This window comes from Tenebrio molitor, chromosome 8, assembly GCF_963966145.1.
Source record: "Tenebrio molitor chromosome 8, icTenMoli1.1, whole genome shotgun sequence".
NCBI lineage: Eukaryota > Metazoa > Arthropoda > Insecta > Coleoptera > Tenebrionidae > Tenebrio > Tenebrio molitor.
The window spans coordinates 2,439,993-2,464,184 of NC_091053.1; the positions used below are offsets into that span (position 1 = coordinate 2,439,993).

The window sequence follows — 24,192 nt, forward strand, 5'->3', positions numbered from 1 at the left end:
GTAGATTCTGGTCGCGAACTAGTGCAGTCGCTTTGGTCAAACCGGCAATTATAAAATTAGCATCTATTATTTTATGGCGCCTTGAGCCACGTTTCTCGATTTCGCCCTCGAAGCTCACCGCAGCAAAACCCAGCTTCGCATCTATTTTCGTTAATGACAACAGCATGACTTTTCATTTTGGTCTCGGGTGAAACTCGATCTTGTCGTTTCTGGGATAAACACGTGATAGGAATCGCTAGTACGACGGAAACCTAAATACCATATCAGCGATTTTCAAGATGGCAGTTTTAATCTGCCGCGGCGCTTATAAGGGATAATTTCTCCTCTGGTTTTAAATGATTTCTTCACGTTTTTTGCTTCTCTTTTTCACAAAAAATCTTCCATCTCTTCTTGGTGCGCGAACCTATTTGTCATATTATTTCACACAGCGTTGTGCGAAACCGCCATAATTAACATTTTACGAGCAATTAACTTTTACGACGGTTTATTATTGGCTCCCGATTACGCGCATAAATAAATACGACGGGATTTGGACGATAGATGGATGCCTTTTGGTTAGCGCATCGCACCTTACGCTTTCCCACCGTTTCTCGTCGATTCCTCGTATCTTTGCAAGTGGTACTCCATTGAATTTTTCTGAAAGCAGGATGAGTAACGGTTTCAGATTTCTATCTCGTAACTCATACGTTAACAGTTTATTAAAGAATGCGCCACAGATTTTCTTTGTCTGTGGTCAGTGAGCACCTCGAATATTTCACGATGGTACCGAAGTGGTACGCCGCCTGAATGTGGAATCATCTTGTCAATTTTACTTTCCAGAGATCATTGTTAAGGACGTGCGGCTGATGTTAAATTAATCTATTAGCATAGGGTTCGCGGACGCCCAATTAGGCTCGGTCGAGACAACATTTTTGAAAATGTCTTTGTGTGTTATCGGCTTAATCAATCTCCCACGAGCAGGTGGGAAATTATGCGAAAGCAATGGACAGGGAGTTATTAAAACATTTATCAAACTCGAAATTAGCCAAGACTAAAATTACACGCTACTCTCCCAACTGAAAAATCCACTACTCCTTAATGGCGAGGCGTGGTGGGCAATGATCAGTTTTTAATTTTCGGATTGATTGATCGCCTTAAAACTTCCATTGTGCGATTCTGCTGGAAGGTTCATTAAAGAGATTCGCCGCGGTGTTTCGCACACTGCAGCTTTCACCGTAAATCCCATTTGGGTCCAGGTGGACTGTTTGGGTGTCAGTGGCTCAAGGGTTATTGTCGAAATCGGTGATAAAATGCTATTGATGGGAATTGGGCTTTGTTTGCCATTACCATGGGCGGTTAAGTCATTTAGACATTGTTGCTTGTCGAGTATTGTAATGCAAACTGTTCAACTTTCTTTCACATACTTATCTGTAGCGGCATCAACTGCCGTAGATAGCCATCTACAAAATAGATATCCATGAACACATCCTACTCCTTCGTGCGGCACTCCGCGGCATAATCCTGTACGCTCAAGTGTTTATTGGATGTGAAGGCTAAGCAAGGCAACGAACCCTTCCGTTCCACAGAGAATTTTTATCAACAAAGTCGTTCCAACATTTTTCTTTGGGGATGGCGATGGGGATGGGGATGGAGATGGAAATAAGGTTGGGGATGAGGATGAAAGTTGTTTTGTTTTTAGTGTACAGTTTACAATACGAAATAATGATGATAATGATAACGATGAGGATGAGGATTGAATGGGGATAGGGATGGGATGGGAATGGGGATGGGAATGGGGATGAGAATGGGAGGGGAATGGGGATGGGAAAGGGGATGGGAATGTGGATGGGAATGGGGATGGGAAGGGGGATGGGGATTGGATGCGAATGGGGATGAGAAAGGGAATGAGAATGGGGATTGGATGGGAATGGGAATGGGGATGGGAATGGGGATGGGAATGGAGATGGGAATGGGGATGGCAATGGGGATGAGAATAGGGATGGGATGGGGATGGGGAATGGGATGAGGATGAGGATGGGATTGCGATAGCGATGGGGATGGGGATGAGGATTGTTTTGTTTTTAGTTTAGTTTACAATACACATTTTTCATTTTAATGTTTAAAATATCATTTTTGATTTCGAATCACCTCTGTGCCTTAACTGTGCCCATTAGCTCGGGAGTAGCTCTTAATGAGATGCCGTCTGCCGGTTGGCTGGTCTAGCAGAAGGAAGACACGCTGCAGTTGCGCTTAATCTTTCGTTAATCTCTGACGAGATGATGCAGCGCATGATGCGCAGGATTAATTAATCTGCGGTTTTAACTTCGTGCATTCTAGTCGTAAATTTTCGAAGACAATGTTATTACCGCGATTTGCAATTTCTCTCTCACTTGTTGATCCTAATTTGGGAAAGTCGATGCATTTTACATGCAACCAGGAAACCGTCAAATGTGAACCATTTCGTAAACGATGCGAACTCAAACATATTTTTGTTAATTGGGTAAGGGGTACAACTAATCAGGCTATGGTAATCGGTGTGCTAATTTTCCTTGAGTAAATTAAGCGAGATTTTGGACGGCTCGATAATTTTTTAACGGAGACGTTAGATCTAGCACCAAATTTGATAATTTAAAACATATTTATGTTCAGTCGGACGACTTTTTTGAATAAATTTTTAATTAAAGCTCGGCTTTATGGCGGATTCGCTCCGGACAGTAATAAACTTGTTTCTGTTTTGTTGACATTTGAAAAACTTAAGAAACCGTTTATGAATAAATCATGCACCGGAATTAGTACCGCGACTCCAAGAAAACTGTCCAAAAATCTAGTAACTGTGGTAGCACCGATTTCATTATTAATTATGTTTGATTTTTAAATTGCTCTTGTCATAATTTACGTTGATTCAGATTTATCGACCACCCGGTACATACATCACAATTAGGTAAAATATGAAACCAGTTTTTACATTATTTATATATTTACGATCAGCACCATACAGGACAATATTTAAGACGTTGCCGGTCATAACTCACTCGTGTTTTTCTCTCATTTTTGCATCCAAGTGACCTGTTAACATCATCGTTGACAGCGAACCGTACCAGACGTACAACTAAGCAAAAACTGGTAAATGACCGCTTACAGAATCTGATTAAATCGATGCTCGACGTCTCAGAATGTTACAAAACACTGGACGCTGCAGGGCCGACGATTTTCGCCCAGATAGCAATGGCCCCGGAGGTGCGCCCTGCGGGACGCGCGCCGTTTCGGAATCTGGGTGGTTTCTGTGTTATCAGTTACGCGAGTGGCCGCATACGGCACAAAGGGTGTCTGGGAGAGAGTTTCCAGTGACCCACTTGTCTGCAAGATGTATGCCATGCACTGTTCTTTCAGCCAGTCGGTAGCTGATTGTCGTCGCGCGCGCCGCGAGATCTTTCACCGGCATAAGTATCCTTCCTCTGTGTCCGAACACCGACAACGTGACTCGTGGTAACACCTCGCGCTGGTGAGGTCCTGCTAGTGATATACGGAGATGGTGGTCGTGGGACGTTGATGGTGCCTTCGTAAATTGTTTGACAGGTACGACACGGTGGTGAGGTGGGCGTCAAGGGACAAATCGAAAAGCAAAGTGCGCTTGACAAGAACAGGTTCATTTTCAAAATTATTTTGGCGTCTTCGGTGATTTTGGAAGGAGAGAAAAAGCTCGGGAGATTCAAAAAAAATCTGGCGATTTGGGGTTCGTGCTGTAGATTTTTATTAAATGGTGAACAAAATTTTTGACAAGATGTTTAAATTAAAAATTACAATCATTATAGTTTTGTTTTACTTTGATATTTGTAAAAAAAAATTACTTTAGATTCTTTAACTTTTGCCAGAACTTATTTTGAATATTTTTTGATATTTTTTTCAAAAATTTTTTATTAGTGCTAATTCAAATTAGATTAAATTTTTGGCAAAATCAAAATAGTCCATTTCGGTATTTTTTCATTTGTTTTTTATTGTGAAATGTAAAAATAAATGTAATTTTCACATAAAATTTTTGATTTTGTAAAACAAAATTGTTATTTTTAAGTCAATTTTAATTCTAGAAATTTCATTTCAAATAAGCAGGTTAAAAAAATCTTTTGTTCTAAACGTGTTTGTTGTTATCAAGTGATATTTTTTGACATTTTAACAATTTATTAAAAATTATTTGTTATGTTAACTGTGTAGAAATGACTACAACGTTTAATCTGTAATAATACTATAACAACTTTGATTTAATCGTTAAAAATTCAAAGCTCGAATGGTATTTGATTGGATTATTTCATTCAGTCATGTTATTGTACGTTTGATCTCTTTTGATCCGTTTTGATAGTCAATACTGAAAGGTAAAGCTATTTTTGTGTCAATTTTGATTTTGAAAATTCAAGAAAGAATTTGTGATGTTTTGATTTTTCGAATGCAGTATTTAAAACACAACTGATCGTGTAAACAGGAGAGAAAAAAAAATAGGAAGCAATTTTTCTGTATTAAGATCTAGTTGCAGATGTAGTTTTTGACTACATTTTGACAATTTACTTAGCCTGACTGGGGATGGTGCGGCACGCTCCGACAGAGCGCAGCTGATGATGATGTTAGGGGACCAGCGATTTGATTCTCGCTCGCGACGGTTGCGCTTCGAAAGGGTTAGTGCGGGGCGCTTTGGTACTACATCCGTGATTTATGCTACAAATTTATTTTTTTACTTTACGTTCTGAGCGTGCCGAAGCCACCGAAATCAGGTGAAATCTGCGACATCTTTACAGACAAGCCATAAACCATTGTAAGAGGCAATCGGTTATTTTATAATGAGTTCCAAATATCGTTTCCTACTGCTATAATCAGAAAACGTGGCGACATTAACAGAATTTGCCATTTTCGAAAAATCGCTAATAGCAAACACTTGGCTACTCGGTTCGCGTCGTGCACAATAAAATAATGACAAAAAGAACGTACCTACATAAATTTCAACCTATTAAGAACGATCCACTTATTTTTTAGGTTCACCTGTCAATGCGAGATAATAAATCGTTCAAGAGATTCCCTCCGTCGACCGTCTCATGAATGAAGCAGCAGTGGCGGCGCATTCGCCTTCCTTGACCCGCCGAGGTGACTTTATTTTCTTCAGATGCAACAATAAAATCGCCCGTTCACAGCAATAATAAAATTAAGTGGTGTTTTATGTGCGATTCCGGCGGCTCGCACGCACTCCTGACATTTATTGCGCGGGTGACAATTCGTGCTTTGTTTGACAGTTAATTGGTGTGCGAATGGATTATTGTCGTGGAATTACATTGTGTCCAAGTTAAATACACCGAACTTAATGGGTAAGTGCTAGTTTAAGTCGACTTAACGCACCGACCAGATCGTGCCAACCGATCTCCTGCATTTTTTCATCCAGCGGAAATTGTCTCCGCGGATACGATTTTTTCGCACATCCATCATTCTAAATTGACGGCTCTCGTTTCGACCAAATTAATAGCGAAACAGCGCCGGAAAGGATATTTCAATTTAACCGGCGATACGTCTTCATTTCCACTTCTTGCTAATGATCCTGACGGACGAAGAGTCGCCGGAAGAATCCCAAAAGAAGATTTCGGCGGCGTTAACGCGCCATTAACTCGCTAACTGTCATTTTCGATTTTGTTAATTACTTTTCATTTTGTTAAGTTGGTAACGGTGCCGCCGAGAAAGTCTAATCGATTATTGAAATTAATATGAAATTTCACGAAAAAAATTGTAACGCTTTGAAACGCTTCAAATTAGCTTCACATTTTAATAATTAATAAGCGCAGCTCCTCTGAATAAATATTCAATAGAATCATGCTCGGCCCCGGGTCAAGAATTATAATCGACGCAGTTTTACTCGATCTGCAAAACTTTCTAAATTTGCTAGATTTTGGAATTTACTTGAGACTTCTCTCGGACACTTTCGACTCTCGGCGACAAGTCTCAGGTCTAAATAGAGTCTTTGCAAAACTTTCCAGAGCTGCTCGCTTTTCGAATTTTACTTGCGACTTCTCTCGGACACCTTCGACTCTCGGCGACAAGTCTCAGGCCACTTTACGCATCGCGTTGCAACATCCGACAATCAACACATCTCAAAAGACAATTACCGTCCCCATCGCGTCCAAATAGTTTTGACAAACAGTTGCGCAACGAGGACCACCTGAAGACTGTCTCGATGGTATTCTCGTCTCATTTCCATTTTGATTAAACGAGTAAACAGACCGTCCGAAAGGTACTGTTGACACTCGTTGGTGATCACGTGACAAGTAGACAATCAGCCCGGTCACCATCGAGTAGCCTCGCCGGTTTTTAAATATTATTTTGGGCATGTGCGATCACGCTCTGTAAGTTAAGTAATGCTTATGTTAATTGGGTCATGCGATTCCATGTATAAACCTGTGATTACGCTTGTTAAGTGGTACCGATTCGTACAATCAGGTTAAAAGCAACACGTGTAATTATAATCGAGGATGTTAGCCGAATTTCCGAGATCCAAGACGGCGGAGGTGTGTCGTGTGGGGACGCGCACCGTCCTGTCGGGACGCGTTTTGACGGATCGCGTCGTCGGTAATTTATCGTAGTGCTGCTATTAAACCAAAATAAATATAAAACCATCAAAATTGATTAATTGCCCGTGTAATCATAATAATTAATGGATTGGACGTGACGTCCAGGATGGTGGGTCTGCCAACGTTGAAAAAGTAAGTCTTGCCTTTCTTTGCTGATTACAGGAGTTAAATGTTTAATTGGTCCGAGTTGGGCAGATGATGGATGATGCGCGGCCAGTTGGGTTTTTACAAATAAAAATGATAAATAATTTTGATGGTAATTAATAAATCATTGCGTTGTGTGAGCAACGATTAAAATTAAAATATTAATTATCGACTGTTACTTGCTTTTAATGCTAGGCTAGGTGGCGCTCCTTGTTCATGAACTTGTTCTAAAAAAGTGTGTCCAAGAACAGATCTCTGTGGAACACCAGAAGCAAATTTCACAGAAAAATATTTAAATCTTAAGCTTGATTTATCCTCGATGTCATTAAATAGCTTAAATCTCAATCAAAATATGTGAATACAGAATTCTTCGAATTCCTGAATATTCCACATTTTTTAACACATTTTGCCTTAAATCATGGATTTGTTTGAACAAAGAACACTTTTATGGACATAGTTGTGTAACAAGGTAATGCACGATCTTATAAGAGTTATAATCTATACTCTGTTCACGCAACGATAAAAGGCGGAGTCAGGCGTGACGGCGCGGTCACGTGATTACTATTCTGTGTCAGTGAACGGAGTATAGAGTATAAAGTGTGTGGGAAGATTTTTTGTTTTTGTGTATTTTGCTAAGGCCACAATTTTTCGCAGCAAGTGTTTGGTTAATTTTAAAATAAATTTGGTTCACTGTGTCACAATTAAAATTATTAGTGCAGTTGAGAATGTGAGGAATTAATTGTGCAAGGCGATGAAGCCTTTACGAACAGGAAATCACGTGAAATTATAAAAATGATAATTATCGATCTGTCAGTAGTTAATAATAAAATAAATACCGTAATAATTTAAAGTGGTGATCGGTGATAGGTGTATCATTTACAGAGATAACGACAAATCACGCCTGAAACATTACAGGTCTGGCAGCGACATCGTTTTGATTCGAATTTTTTTTTTTGCAAGTTGCATCGACAAACCGTTAGGCTAACTCACGCCATCATAAAAATCTCGATGATTCGTGCCTATTAATTGTGTTTCATTACACGGTTTCCTGTAGGTCAGTGCGAAGTGCGCTGAAAACCATAAAAAAGCTGGGTCCGACGTGACCCAGACGTGTTAAACCCCATAAAAAAATGCAATTATTTTCGACGCTTTAACGACGCTCCCTCGTCGGCATTTCGGTAGTAAAACGAATTTATGCACGTCGAGAAACGTTCGTTATTTCAGTGGAAGAAGTCGTAATTCAGATCGTGAGTGATTTTTGTTGGCGGTCGATTTGCAACAAAGTCGTCCGCGGTGTATTTTTAGTTCAGGACGATCAATTAATTTTTTCGTCATAATGTCTTTTAATTGGCCCCTAAATCAGGTGCAGGAATTTCAATATGGTTTACTTTCTAACAAGTGCAACGTCGTGTGTGGCGGATTGGAGATTTCGACGCCCGAGCAGCACACATTCCAGGAGTCCAGGTCTTCACAAATTAATTTCGGAGATTGGGGAGCTTCGTGGCAAGATTCGATCGATTGTCTAATCTTAATTGAGTTAATTAGTCACAAAAACTTATCTGGAATCGCTTTCGAGACATAAAAGCAGGTCAATAAAAGAACAAGTTGTTTATCGAAAAGAATGCATTTCAGTCATTTTTTTATTGAGAAATTAAGAAGCCGGTCGAGGAGCACTCAATTTGTTTGAATCGCTGTTTTTATTGCAACCATTTTTTTTCAAAGCTTTGTTAATAATTTTCATTTGAAAAAATCTGTCTGTCGGGGAAAACTAATTTCTAATTCCGAGTGGAGACTTCTCTGACCCGATATCGAGGCCTTCTCCGTCGCTACCGTCTAGGTGACATTCGTGCTTTTCACAAACGCAAAAAACTCACAATTGCACGGATTAATTCGCAAAGAAATTGTAATTCCGCACGTTCGTCGCAGTTTTCTCCGGCGAGTGCCGTGTTTTACAATTACATATGTGGCGACAATTATCGCGAAGAAGTACACCAGTCGGCGGAAAGAAATCCGCTCTCCCTTCGATTCGTCGCAATAGAAAATAAAATAATCGCTTCAAGAGAAATCTGATCCACCGTAATCTCATCACCTGTTTGTTAAAAAGAAAAGGTCCGATTGTTGGTCTAGAAACTGCTTAGCCACCAACTAATCAAAGAGTCCTGTGTAATTGTCCTGCAATGCACTAATCCACTGAATGCAGCACCGGCACTAGTGCTGAGCTTTTCACGGTTTTAATTTTTTTTTGCAGCTGCAGTAGAGGTGTTGGATTCTCTCATGGGCTGTGACCTAGGAATTATCTGCGCGAAGGGAGAGCGATAAACCAGTGAAAAATCTTCGTTGTAACTTCGCAGTTTTGTCACTGGTTTTCAATGTTTTCTGTGGTTCGTAACAACGAATAAATCCGGCCTCGATGCTGTGCCTTCTTTTTTGTTTTCGGCGTAGTTTTACGCACTCAAAAGTGGAGGCTTGTTAGTCTTCGATTCTGATTGCAAAATAATAACTTTCGGTTTAAGATAAGACGTCCACGCAATTTTTGTCCATAAAAATTCTCCTTAAAACAATGAGGTGAAAAGTAGTTCACCAATAACGAGTGTATTTGTCAGTGTCAATATTTAGTGGTCTTCCTACGATACCAATAATTTCTTGATTGTTATAGCGGAATAATCTAAACGGTCCTTTTTACAATGAAATTGCTCTGAAGGCTTTTAAAATTTACGACCGCCGTGCCCTATCAATTATTCATCAATTGATCGGTCCATTTCAGGCAGGTTATTGATATTATTCCTCACGACTCGCTCCCTGAGAAATTACAGCCTCGATCAATCTATGATCTGCAGCGTCTCGCCCATTTATCACATTAAGATCACAGAAAGCGTCCACGTCTCACAAATCTAGTTTTTTTTTTTCGCCAACGTCCATCACGAAACTTTACGATTTTCGTCGAGGATAATGGACTGGTTTCCATTATTTTATGATCGTCGAATAAATTTCGTGGCCAATTAATCGTCCACTCTAATTGGGGAGTTTGGAGGAAAAGTGTGTCGGTTGCATTTTCCATCGGCGACTTCCTCTTGTATTTTCGGTGCGATCTGGTTCACATGAGAGAATATTGTTGTCAATGGTTTCCTGTTTGTGAAATTGGTCCGGCGACGGAAGATGATGGGCTTGTTTTCGCTTGATTTATGATTATTCTTTCGCGGCCGCGGAACCGGAGACAAGGTTTTAAATCGATCTCACGCGTGGAAAATTGTTTTGCAATAATTAATACGAGACGAGATGGCAAGTCTGAGCAACGGACGATTTGAAAAACGCGACCATTTAATCATCGACGATTTCTAATTTGCTTTGCTAATTAAGAGTTCAGTACTGCAAGTTTTTGATAAATGCGTGGTGTTGCGTGTTGGTTCAAATATTGTTCCACCAGCTAATACATCAAGTATTTTTTTAAGAGCCACCAATTATTTTAATGTGCCCATCAGCTGGTTGTAAATTTCTTGTCTTGTGTTCTTGCATAAAAAATATACTACTTATCATGGAAAATGCAACAGCCCGAAATATGTAGTATATTTTGATGAAACTTTGTCCAATTATTGGGCCATAGCTAAGATCAAACGGTGAAAATTTCAGTAACATTGGTCTTCAAACCAGGAACGACAACACCGTAACACAGTGGCCACAGTCCCACACGATGAGCGAAAAAAAAGTTTAATCAGAACGCAATCGCGGACAAGTTTTTCAAACGTTAATCAAAAAAAGAAGCTTTCAGGAACTTAAGTGAAATGTCAAAGCTTTTAGTTACTTAGAGCAATTTAGAAACCGAGCGAGCCATTTTATGATGAATTTTATAAAATGTGCAAAAACTGCCAAAACCACGGTTAAAGAGGTATCAAAAAATTCTCCAGTGCGGGTGAAAATTCACTTCTACTAATAATGCTTTCTTTGCCCTATGGGATTCCTGATTACAGTTTTATCTAAGATAAAAATAGCAATTCAATTCTTTATATCTCCCACCCCTTTCTTTTTCTCCTGCTATCCCTCCTGTTCCAACGGTCGGCTACTAGTGAATGATCTTTTTGTTGGCAAATTATACCATTTTGCAATAAATCACGCGTCTGGATATCTCTTTCATCCCTTCCGTCCTCATTCAGTATTTCTCCCCGTTCTTTTCTCTCCCTCTCTCTCATTTCGCTACATCCATTCCACATGTGCTCGATTGTCTCTCTTTCCTCATTGCACAATCTGCACCTTCTTTCCTATCCTTCCCTCCAAAACCTGTTTTCTCTCTCCTTCTTCCTACATCTAAATCTCTCCCTCATTTTTCTTTCTCTTGCACTTTCTCTCCCCAGGTACTCTGGAACTCCCTGTTGTATCTGGATTCTTTGATTCTCTCCCTTCCTTCTTGCTTGTCTCTGTATCTTTGTCCCTTTCACTCAGCTCTACATTCATCCATCTTCCTTTTGCTCTCAGTCTTTCCACTTCTTCACTGGCATACCCGTTCCTCTCTCCTTCTCCGTGTTCTTTTCCTTTTCTCTCCGCTTTCACTCTCAGCCTATTCCTCTTGCACTCTTCTTAGCACCCACCTCAAAGATTTTTTTTGCATTCTCTCTTCCTCCCCTGTTCCGTCCTTCTCTATCATGCTCTCAAACATCATCATTCTCCTCCCCACCCTCTTTCTCCTATTCTGTGCCTTATCCTTGGCTCTTTCGTTGAATCTGTACCCCTTTGTATCCGGCCCTGTCTCGAACATTCCGGGTAGGCCTCGGCGTGGTGGGTCATGACACATTACTAATCGAAACCAGTGACATCATCAGTCTGCTTGGGGACTCTTATGGACGCGTCCCAAACGTTTCCTCGCTCGTTATCTTCAACTTTTATATTTTTTTATTTAGTTTTTCGCACAATTTGTCGTAATCCTATTATACACATTTTAAACTGAACTCATCATTATTTCTTTGTTATTTGTTTATTTTTATTTGACGTAACATTCCATTCACCTGATCGAAATGATGCGTTCTCGTCGTTTAAACACGAACAAGGAAAGTTTTGGCAATTTCAAAATTAATAGGAAACCCATCAGGAACAATGAAGATGTTTCTTCACACGGTGAAGACTCGATGACGAAACGTGCAGAGGACACTAAACCGGTTACACTTTTATAACTTAAAACAATAACACACGTTAAATTGTATTGCGTGAACGTTTTAATGCACATTTTATTGTCGCAACAATGTCATCACGTCATTTCACTTTCACCGTTCAAACCGTATAATATCCCGACACAAAAGAATTAGAAGTAAACACTATACCCATATAAATTTTCTAAATTTCTTTTTTAATTCCATTTGGAACGATACTTCGTGATCGAGATCGTGACAGTGTATTTGCAAAATGAAGAAATTGAAAGGGGAGTTGTTTGGATCGTTCGTCATCAATAAGAAGAATTCACTAATAGTTTCCCCGATGGTAGTAATTACGTGGAATGCACGAGCATCTATTCCCAACAAATATTTTTTAAGTCTGGGCCAGGCGGCGTGATTTATAAGCTTGCTTAATCACGTGCAGGTCCCTGTAATTTCTGTGTTATTCGCCAAGTATTTCCAACAGACTCACCATGCAAAACTATGCCTAATAGAAATTGGCAGCGGATAAATCCCAGTATCCCAGTAATGATCAGACAGAATGTCATTTATGCCACCGATTTTACGTTGTAATCATTTCGTCTGACAGATTTTACCGTAATTGCCAATTTTCTATATATATAAAACTGAATGTCTGTTTGTATATTTTGTATGCAAATCTACAGTTTTACTCCGATCTTGATGAAATCTTGTACACTTGATCTTCAAAACAAGAAGAAAATTACTGTCTACTTTAATTTTACAAAAACCAACCCCTACTACCATTTTCAACCCTGTTAAGAAAAAAATACAGTTTTTTCGAGTTGGAAATACCCTCACCTTCGCCGCGGGTAAAAGCTAGTAAATTCTAAACTGGAGCGTTGCGTCGAATTTCTAATTGGGTTAACAATGTTTGGGTGAATTTTTTGCACTCCGGTCTCGCATATTTATTAACAGGCGAAAGCTCAACAAACAAACACTAAAACTAATTTACAACAAACATTTTAAGGCAACGCACGACCAGATCGCACAGATAATGAACGTTTTACGACCGTCAGCGTATTTGAGCGAGTATTGACACGATAAATCTTCAAAGTAGTTAATGTCGACTCGACTTTTTATCTTAATTCGCATCTGACGCCTTCTATTTGGGTTATTTGCAATTTAATTTGAAATCTGCGCGGAAAGGAAGGGGTCCGCAGGTGGACCGTGGGGTGCGCACCGCGAAAAGTCGGACGGGAACACAATGGGAGCGATTTGTGCACCATCATCGATTCTAACACTAATTCCTTGTTCATCTCCGAAATCCGTGATGGTCGGCGAAGACGTGATCGGGCTTATATGGTCAAGGATTAGCAATCGGCGATGGAGCACAATGGGTTTCTGGTAATTTTTCGTCAAGACCGGTCCAGTTGACTAATTAAGTTAATTAAGAGGTGATGTCGATCGATTTGGGAAGAATTCGATTTAATTAATCCATTTAGCAGAGGAGTGGGTGGGTTTTGGTGTTGCCAGGACGTTATGCTAATATGTCGGCAAGATGTTGTCCAGATAAGGACCAATAAAAAACAAGGAGTGATGGACGACGCACGATAAGTCCACTCTACTTTCACGAGGTGAAGTGCGATCCGTCATTTATCACGGTAAATGCGGAGACATCAAAATTAACATATCACCTGTAATTCGCTTGTAATGGACTGATTACGTCGATGTCGGTGCCGCTTCGGTTCAATCACGCACCAGTTTATTCAAAAATGGCGCGGAGCGCTTTGTCGCAGCCAGAGGGAGCTACTAGTGGACGCTGTAGGTTCGCACTTTTCGCAATTAATTAAATTTGTGTGATGTTTTGGCCGAAATCGCAAATCAACTCAGACATCTGATCGAATTTCTCAGGAAAAAAATAATTAGCAAGTTAAAATAATTCGGATTTGAATGTGTCAAAGCTTAGATTTCGACTGGTTTTTTAGGAATAATGCAAATAAATTAATTGTGGGACACACCTTTGATCTCACAGATTTGTAAATAATTTTATGCCTGTCTGAACACATGAAGCATCCTCTCGGTCTCCGGCGAAGAAAAAAACACCACACACACATCTCTCGGTTTCGAAATTTTTTAAGTGGAACGAATAAGTCACGATTGGTGTATTTTTTGTCCATCTCCGTGATTTTCTATCGGACAGATGCAAAAATAGCTTGCCCTAAATATTAAGTTCTGTCGATGGGAATCGACGGATCCGCATAGTTGGATTTGTTCTTATTTGTCCTGTCCATTAGCGAATTCTCTTTATCTGGGTCCGATTTGAATATCACTTGCCAATGCACTCGATTGCGATCTAGATAACGATTCGATATTTGAGTCGTGTAAAAATACATCAGTTGCCTCCGTCTCATTGTTACAAGCTATTGTTTCAACGCTGCGGCTTTCACTCCAATCTCATTGTTATCTTTAGATCGAAAAAAGGAAATCATAAAGAAATCGGTGTCTGTTGAAGGTTTTGCCAGTTTGGTGGGTTGATCGACGGTGATAAATGGGGTAAATGTGGAATGGCAGAGATTTATTAGGAGGAAAAGAGGTGCCAGATGGTTTCGATGATGTTTGGAAAGGCGAAAAGAATCTTGACAGTATAATGTTGTGCATCACAAAAAAACAAGCAAGAGAAAAGGAATCATGATGTCTGAAAGGAAGAGAAAAACAGAATGGACGAAACATGATTGTGCTAATTTTTAATACGATTTAAGAAGAGTTTGGAGAGGAAATATTGAAACAAAGATGCGAAAGCGTACATCAGGTCAAAATAATGCGGGTCTTAGTGTAGACCCCTGGGGCGCTCCCCAGATTTTTTCTAGTTGTGTCACTTCTCTCGCATTTGGGTGTCACAATGTCAGGTGGCCTATCATACAACTGTCAAGTCGTGAGTTGCATTTTGAAGTTGTTTTTATCATCAGTGCATTCGGTATCAACAGGATCTATTGTAAATGTTGGTGTTGAACCAACAACGAATTTATCAATATTAGCAGAGGAATTGTTGAATGAAGTTGTTTGAAAAGTGGTGACCAAATAACTTTCACATTGTCTTAAAGTTTGTTTGGTGCTAGGGAAAAAAATTGATTCGAAACGGTTCATGTTAATCCGAAATTGAAGGGAAAAAAGGGTTGGGAACAGTTTTTGGAAAGGGCAATTCAAATTAGGCGATGATGGTTGAATGGCAAGAGTTGAAGGAACTCTGATTTGGTGGATTTTTTGTTCTAACCCGTTCTATTGGATAAGACGGTGAATAAAATTTTGAAAATGAAAAATCAAAATGTTTTCGAAAATAAGATTTGTTTCCTTGTTGTTGTAGCAAAAAAAAAAATTAACGAGTTAATTATAAAAATTCAAAATTTTGCAAATTTGGAGTTCTAAAATCTATACAGGGTGTTATTGAAATGCGTGACCAAATTTTAACCATGAGCTGCTGGCTTCATGTAGAACTCGAAAAAAATATTTAAAAAATTCCGTGTCAAAAAATAAAATGTCATTTATTTTTTGAGCTACAATTTTTAAAAATTGCTTTTAGTCTTCTACGTTGTCCCACAACCTCGTAGGTAAAATTTCGGCACATTTTAAAAATACACCCTGTATATCATATTTTATAAAATGTAATAAATGTCATTTTATTTTTTGACATAGAATTTTTTAAATATTTTTTTCGAGTTCTACATAAAGCCAGTAGCTCGTGGTTAAAATTTGGTCACGCATTTCAATAACACCCTGTATGTTCGTATGTGTGTGCGCTATAGACTCAAAAACTGCTTGACCGATTTCGCTGAAAATTCCACAGTTTATTCTTATTAGTGCTAGGATCATTTAGGGGGTGGGGTTTGAATGAAATCCGATTTTCAGGGGGTGATTTCAACCCTTACATCCTCATGTGATAATCGGCAGATAGATAAGTATTTAAAAAATCCGCCCTTTTCTGCATAGTACTACGACATTAATATTTTTGCTGTAACAATAATGAAGTATCTTAACACCCTTTTTCTCTTTTTTTCACTCCTGTCACCATCGCTTCTCTATCCAGAGAACCACCACTACTAATCAATGGGGCTTAGATCCGGCAGATAAGAGAGTTGTTCCAATGCTTTGAAACGGCGACCATCAGCTTCGGTGAACCCAAGTATTCTCCTGATGCACATCTTGTCTTGACGTTTCTTTTCTTTTTTCCGCTATTTTGAAAATCAATTTGGCAGATTTCTTTTTTGTCACACCTAGTCCTAGTCCAAAACTCAAAATATTTTATTCTGTAACATTTCCTCTGACAATTTTTTTGCACCCTGTATATGAAGATAAACTTCCTCCAACAGCAGATGTCCGTATTTTGCAGTGTACACGTTGCCCAGATAAGATCGCATGCACAATAACTTCCTGGTTAACATCCTGCTCGTATAAATTTGATTTTGCTTTATCTTGTAGCAAGAGAGCCGCCCTTGATCTTGTAGTGTACGAGACGGAGGCCACACGCTCCCCACCGGGGAAACATTCCGGTTTGTCGCGAACACCGCCGGCGCTGATTAAGTGCTCCGAATAACAAATGATGTCGATGGTGGCTGGAGGGCGAAGACTTCTTCGGATATGTGGGCGATCGCATATTGTCCGGCGTGCACCGGGAGGTTTCCGCGTGCCACTTACGTGGCAAGTCCGAGGCGAGGTCTGCCATTATGTAGGAAATTAGTTTAGTAAAGCACGATCAGCAACCGTTTCAATTAGCTTAATTTTATACATTAGTTCTGTTATTGTATTAGAGAAAGTAGAGGTGGAGAGAGGGACACATCTGCGGTAGGGCTTCTTCAGGTGGTTTTTTTTGATAATTGCTTTCGTAAAATCCAGCTGTGAAGCGACGAGAGCTGTCCGTTTGAGCATCCACGAATTTTCAATGGGGCTTGGCACCGGTCGAGGAGGCGATCGATTAATCAGCTCTCTGATGTGATTTACGCGTTCGGTTCATTCGTGCATTCTAATCAAGATGAGTGTCTTTGGATGATGCTCGAATTATCAAATCACAGTAGACCAGTGAAAAAAGGGGGACTTAAGCACCCTCTCGGAGACACACCCAACCGTCACAGCTCCGTGAAATTTCCGTCGAAAGTGTTTCCCATCTCATCAATCTCTCTTCGACCGTTTCTATTAGAAAGAGCCGGCACAGTCGGTGCGATAAACACAAAAATGATTTCTTTATTAGGCGATCATCGATTTCAGGACTCAATCTGGTTGAATAGGACCTGTCGTTGGTATTGTGTTGGGCGACACAGATATCAATTTACACACAGCTCGCATACACATTTGAATCCCATACATAATTAATCATTGTGTGAAAGTAAAGCTAATGTCAAGGTCGACACAGTGAAAATATCAATTACTTTCATCCGAATGTCATCCTCGTATCGGAATCGATTAACCGGCAAAAAATTCACATTTCTGTTTCGGATGCATCGCGGCTACTTTCGAAACGATTGTTTTTCGAGCGCCAATTAAATTCCATTCCGAGCTAATTACACCTGACGTCGACAGATATCAATCAAGAGAGGCGAGTTCGTGATCATTGATTTTGACAAATCCGATGATTCCATTAAAAATTCATTTGTACCATCGCGGTTTACGGAGCAGATGATAATTGATAATCTCGTGCGGCCGCGAATGTAAATCGCGCTATTGTCTTGTTTACCATATTCTGCTGGATGTTTGGACAGATAGTGTTACGGTGTTGTTTGTGCAGCTCTATTTCCTTTCAGTAATTACAAGTTGCGTTCTTAATTACTAATTAGAGATTATGTCAGCGTCGGTCGTTTAATGTTGCAACGTTATCTTTTTCTCGTCCAGTTGCAGTTTCTATGCACTTTCTTGTAAACACGTCAAGTCGCCTGTTGCCCATAGAAACAATACATAATTTACGTACGAGGAAGCTAAACTGTCTAGCAAAGTTGTTTTTTTTTTGTCGCAAATGGTTTACAGTTCTTTGGTCTTGGTGAAATGACATTGTGTGGAGTATTTCTGAAAAGAGTGTCTCTAAAAATGAAGATGTGGAAGCATCTTCTTAGATTCATCTAGTTCTAGATCAAAAGAAGCTGTCACATCCTGCCTGATTATTTAACCTTACACATCAATACTCTAAATTTAGACTTGTTCAATTTGCCCTTTTTGTATTATTTGTATATCACTTCTGAAAATTGCATTTTTGAAGAGTGTCTTCTGAAATTAAAGATTTCAGATGTGGCGGCATCTTCTTAGATTGCTCCACATCAAAACAAGCTGTCACATTCTGTCTGATTATTTAATTTTACACATCATCAGTCTGGATTTAGATTCGTTCAGTCTTTTTTGTAGTATCTGTAGAATACTTCTGAAAATTGCACTTTTGAAGAGAGTCTTCTAAAAATGAAGATTTCAGATGTGGCAGTATCTTTTTGCTCTAAATCAAAAGAAGCTGTCACGATCTGTCAGATTATTTAACTGTGCACATCATCAGTCTAGATTTAGATTTATTCAATTTGCCTTTTTTGTAGCACCTTTTAGATTAGATTACTTCTGAAAATTGCTCTTTTTAAGAGTGTCTTCTAAAAATGAAGATTTATCATGTTGAAGCATCTTCTTAGGTTGCTCTAGATCAAAAGAAGCTGTCACGTTCTGCCTAACTATCTAACTGTGCACATCACCAGTCTAGATTTAAATTCGTTCAATTTGCCTTTTTTGTAGTATCTGCAGAGGACTTCTGAAAATTCCATTTTTGAAGAGTGTTTTCCGAAATTGAAGATTTCAGTTGTGGCAGCATCTTCTTAGATTGCTCTAGAGTCTAGATCAATGAAGCTGTCACGTTCTAGGTGATTATTTAATATGCAGATCACCAGTCTAGATGTAGATTCATTCAATTAGCTTTTTTTGTAATATCTGGATAGAACTTCTAAAAATTGCACTTTTGACGAGTGTCTTCTAAGAATGAAGGCTTGAGAAGTGAAAGCATCTTTTAGATTGTCTTTTTTGTAGTACCTGTAGAGTACTTCCGAAAACTGTACTTTTGAAGCGCGTCTTCTAAAAATGAAGATCTCAGGTGAGGAAACATCTTCTTAGATTGCTCTAGATCAAAAGAAGCTGTCACGTTCTGAGTGGTTATTTAACTGCACATCACCAGTCTAAATTTAGATTCGTTCAATTTGGAATTTTTGTAGTACTTGTAGAATACTTGGACTTTTGAAGAGTGTCTTCTAAAAACGAAGATTTCAGACGTGGAAGCTCCTTCTTTGGTTGCTCTAGAATCTAGATCAAAAGAAGCTGTCACGTTCTGAGTGATTATTTAACTGTGCACATCGCCATTCTAGATTTAGATTTAGATTTAGATTCGTTCAATTTGCCTTTTTTGTAGTACATATCTGCAGAGGACCTCTGAAAATTTCATTTTTGAAGAGTGTTTTCCGAAATTGAAAGTTTCAGTTGTGGCAGCATCTTCTGAGATTGCTCTAGAGTCTAGATCAATGAAGCTGTCACGTTCTGGATGATTATTTAATATACACATCATCAGTCTAGATTTAGATTCGTTCAATCTTTTTTATAGTACCTGTAGAGTACTTCTGAAAATTGCACTTTTGAAGAGAGTTTTCTAAAAATGAAGATTTCAGATGTGGCAGTATCTTTTTAGATTGCTCTAAATCAAAAGAAGCTGTCACGATCTGCCAGATTATTTAACTGTGCACATCATCAGTCTAGATTTAGATTTATTCAATTTGCCTTTTTCGTAGCACCTTTTGGATTAGAGTACTTCTGAAAATTGCTCTTTTTAAGAGTGTCTTCTAAAAATGAAGATTTATCATGTTGAAGCATCTTCTTAGGTTGCTCTAGATCAAAAGAAGCTGTTACATTTTAAGAGTGTCTTCTCAAAATAAAGATTTGGCATCTTCTGCCGTATCTGCAGAGGACTTCTGAAAATTCCATTTTTGAAGAGTGTTTTCCGAAATTGAAGATTTTAGTTGTGGCAGTATCTTCTTAGATTGCTCTAGAGTCTAGATCAATGAAGCCGTCACCTTCTGGCTGATTATTTAATATGCCTAGATGTAGATTCATTCAATTTGCTTATTTTTGTAATATCTGGATAGAACTTCTAAAAATTGCACTTTTGACGAGTGTCTTCTAAGAATGAAGGCTTGAGAAGTGGAAGCATCTTCTTAGATTGTCTTTTTTGTAGTACCTGTAGAGTACTTCCGAAAACTGTACTTTTGAAGCGCGTCTTCTAAAAATGAAGATCTCAGGTGAGGAAACATCTTCTTAGATTGCTCTAGATCAAAAAAGCTGTCACGTTCTGCCTGATCATTTTAACTGCACATCACCAGTCTAGATTTAGATTCGTTCAATTCGGATTTTTTGTAGTACCTGTAGAATACTTGCACTTTTGAAGAGTGTCTTCTAAAAATGAAGATTTCAAATGTGGCAGCGTCTTCTTAGATTGCTCTAGATCACGTTCTGGCTGATTATTTAGCTGTCCAGATTTAGATTTAGATTCGTTCAATTTGCCTTTTTTGGGTGCAATTTTGGTCCGTTATCCGCCGACAGGTGACGGCCTATATTTTCAGGTTGTGGGAAAAAACGTCGAACTAAACAGCCGTGAAGAATGCAGTACGGGTCTTCATTATACAAGAACAGAAAACTAACAGATTCCGACGATTTATAAATTATAGGTGCCAATAAAACATTCCGTATGATAATGGGAAGAAAAACGCGTGCCACGCTCGATTGAGTGCTCGATTTAATCAATTTACATAAAAATCGTGAAGAAAAAGCCGCCAACAAGAGATTTTTATCTGGTACCGTCTTTCATCGCCGGTACCACGAACAGTACTCCACTTGATGATTTCGTCTAAACTGGCACAACAAAGTACTGGTCGCCGATTCGGGACCGTTTTAGGTGAAAGCCGTCATTTCTCGCTAATTTCTCGTTATTAATAGTCATCGATAGCAGCATCAAATTATCTCTTTTATCCGGAGTGGAGCGTACTACTTTGGCGTAACGAAGCAAATTGGAAATAATGAAAACGAAGTTAGTTTACTTTCTTCCAAATTGACCGCTATTCTGGCCAACAATACACGCATACGCTTTTTTCGGATTTGCTTAATTGCCACCTGAATGGAAGGAATTCGTGTCACTTTAACACCACAACTTGGCTCTTGGCCGGAAACAATTACGAAAAAATTGAGTTACACTAATCTGGATTATTAGCTAAGTAACTAATTACTCTAATCCGTCGCCGTTTTTGCCAAGGTAAAATGTCAGCACGCGAGCCATTTCGTGATGACACAGTTATCTCAATGTTTAGATCTAGATTCGGATGAGTTATCGCACGGTCACGAAAAATGTTGTATCGGAATTTTTGAAGGTTTTTTCTGGACTTTTTTCTCTTTCCCCGATCACTCAATCCGTACTCTTGGGTGGTACCACCAAGTGGAATTTTTGTGGTACTCCTTCGACTACGACGGTCTACTGGACGATGCCTCCTCTGATGAGCCATTCAGGTTTTCTCACGTTTAAATCGTGACTTTCCCGTGTCACCCATATAAGACCGCAACAAATAAGCAGTAAATTTCGGTATAATTCAATATATCGGCATGCGATAAGTCCGATTTATTGATGGAGGTGTAAGTCACGATTATCCACTTGTCCTGACCAGACGTACTCACACTCTATTTACCACGCCCGACATCTCAAACCCACATTTTCTTATTTATCGGGTTCAAAGCAGATTCCGTGACAGGACAGGTATATGGGTACTTCTCAACAAACACTCATCACTCTTCAGCTGGTGCGGATTTAATGCCTACAGAATTTATTTGGTCGCGGGCGAAGAAAAGTAACTGTCTTGTTCTTCTTTGAAATCCCTTTCTCTTATTGCTTCTCCTACGCCTTCTATCCAGCTTCGTCTTGGTCTTCCCTTCCTTCTCCTACCTTGTGGTGTCCATAAATACTTGTTTTGGTTCCATTGGTACAACATACCCATACCATAGTAATGTCTTCGACTATTGTGGTGTTAACGTTCATGGTTTCTCTAATTCTCTCATTTCTTCTTGATCTTCCTGCTGATCTTCTCCGGATTTTTGTAATGGGAGGAAATTTGAAAACTTAAATCGTGATAGTACTAGGATGGGAGTAGTAGCAGTAGTGAAAAAGGAAAATAGAAAAGAAGAGGGTAAGGGAGATTAATATAATTGCGTTTGGATGTCTAGGGAAGAACGTAAAAATGAGGAACTTGGAGGAAAAGAATCAGAAAGGAGAGAGGAGTAGATAAAGTTGAAAATGAAATCGTCTAGTAAGATTTAGTAAGAAGAAAAAGAAGAAAACGGACCAAATAAAAAAAGGGAAATGATGTATAAAAGAGTACCAGTACTTTGTAACAAGTAGAATGACAAGAAAATTTCTGATTGTGACACTTTGAACGATACAGCTCTCCTAAAATTTTTATTAGTGTTTAAAAGTGCTTTCTGCTTTACTTTCGCTGTGAACATTTCTCTTAGAAAAAGCTCATGTAAAATAAAAATAATGGGACTAAACGCTCAAGCTGTAAAAGAAAAAGATGATTGAAATGGAAAAAAGAAAAATCTGTGGAAATTAAGAGAACGAATGGTTTCAATAATAAAGAAATTAGAGAAGGTTGAAAATGCAACATAAAAATAAGGAACGAAAAAATAGAGAAAGAAAAATATATGTAGGTATTCCTAGAAAAAAAATTCCAATATTTTTGGATTTGGCGCCGGATCGTTAATTTTTTATTGATGCAAATCTCTTCTTTTTAAAAAAATAATCGGCATCAAAATTAATTGGTCGATTTTGTGCGTATCGTTTTTAAATTTATTGGTTTTTGGTGTTAACGGTATATTTATTATTGTATTAAAAAAGCAATTAAAAATACGCATTTTTGACTAATTGGATCATCGAAATTAATTTATTGTTCATCTAGAATTGCTGTCTTACAATTTCCGGTACATTAAAAGATTATGTTTTAATGTCTAGGGACAAAAAAAGTGAGAAAAAATTAATTGATCGGAAATTTTATTCTTTAGATCAGTTATATTTAAATTAATTTCTGTTGGACATGAAAAATTACAATCTCTGCAGAGTTTAGTTGTAATTATGAAAACGCAAAAGTGAAGCCTCAAGGTCACGCGGTAGCCATTTGTAAATGAGGCAAAACATTAGTATAGTGCTTTACGGTTATTGGTGATGTGGTGTTTAGATCGTATTGTTGACTACAATAAGTCAATTTTATTGTGTCTGAAGAGAATGAAAACACATTACTAGTTATCTAGTTGTTTATCTCTTTATATTGTTATACAAAATGGATTTTGTCTTGTTTATTTGTCTATCGGAATAAATTCGGATAATGCGTGTGATTTCGCCACTAAACATTGTAATGACAAGTCGTAAAACAACCAAAGAAGAACAGACAAATCAACTATATTATTAAATTTGAAACAAAGACAAAAAATTTAGACGAAAAAAAATTCAAGGCCAAAAAGTGCATCTTTTTCGTTAGAGTGTAAGTTTTCTGGCCGAGGCGCAGCCGAGGCTTGACACAGGCGTGTACAAAAGGCACTTTTTGGCAGAGGTGCATGAACTACAAAGCAAAAGACAAGATCCTGCTTTGGACTTGACTCCACTCGGCAACACCAACGGTGCCGGTACCAAAACCACGTTCCACTGTTGCACCTCACTCCGTCAAAATGTTGCTCTCAAGTTCACCGCCGTTTCCCCATGTAATTATGCCGCATTAACAGTCGCCTTTCGTGCAAAATCGTAATTTCTCCGGCCGAGTTGGTCTCCTTGCGGTTTCGCCGGAATCGTCAGGGAACAAGCTGCTAATGACTGCCGTCTTCTCGGTAATGACATTGAAGAACTGCAGTCGAAGCAGTTCGAGCCCGGTTTATTCCGTACGCGACGTAATTACCCAGACAGACAAACAACCGAGCAAGACCACAAAAAAGAAAAAAATTACCGCTCCGGCAGTGGCTAATTTATGAATGGAGAACGGGCGGCCCATCAGAAGAAGCAGCAACATCGGTTGTTTAGATAACAGGACATGTTACCGATCCAATAAAATGGAACGCGCTTACGTTTTAATCCGCAATCGTTTTCGAAAATACGGAATACCAATTCGGCTAATTTATTCGTAGCGAATTTTCGACCATAATGAAATGCCGCAGCACAAGAGCTTTTTTGTCATCTGCTTTTATCTCGACGTGATCGGTGGTTTTTTAAAATAATCCTTACGGTAACTAAATTGCCTTTTTCGGTAAATTGCTTTTCTTTCGGTCGGTATCCTGTTATGAAACTGCGGACATCA

General features: G+C 38.9%; 1 protein-coding gene across 3 annotated transcripts in view; it reads left to right on the forward strand.

Annotated features, from left to right (window-relative positions):
- Nucleotides 1–24,192, forward strand: part of Sb (Stubble) — a 73,058-nt gene that overhangs the window by 17,352 nt on the left and 31,514 nt on the right. Inside the window, exons 1-2 of one of the 3 annotated variants that reach the window (XM_069055788.1) lie at nucleotides 3,362–3,555; nucleotides 4,999–5,324. In XM_069055788.1, the coding sequence (XP_068911889.1) occupies nucleotides 5,321–5,324 (4 nt within the window). In that variant the 5' untranslated portion in view covers nucleotides 3,362–3,555; nucleotides 4,999–5,320. Of the gene's footprint in view, nucleotides 1–3,361; nucleotides 3,556–3,691; nucleotides 3,713–4,998; nucleotides 5,325–24,192 lie in introns of those variants that run through there. The other 2 variants (XM_069055790.1, XM_069055789.1) reach the window with 2 other exon arrangements.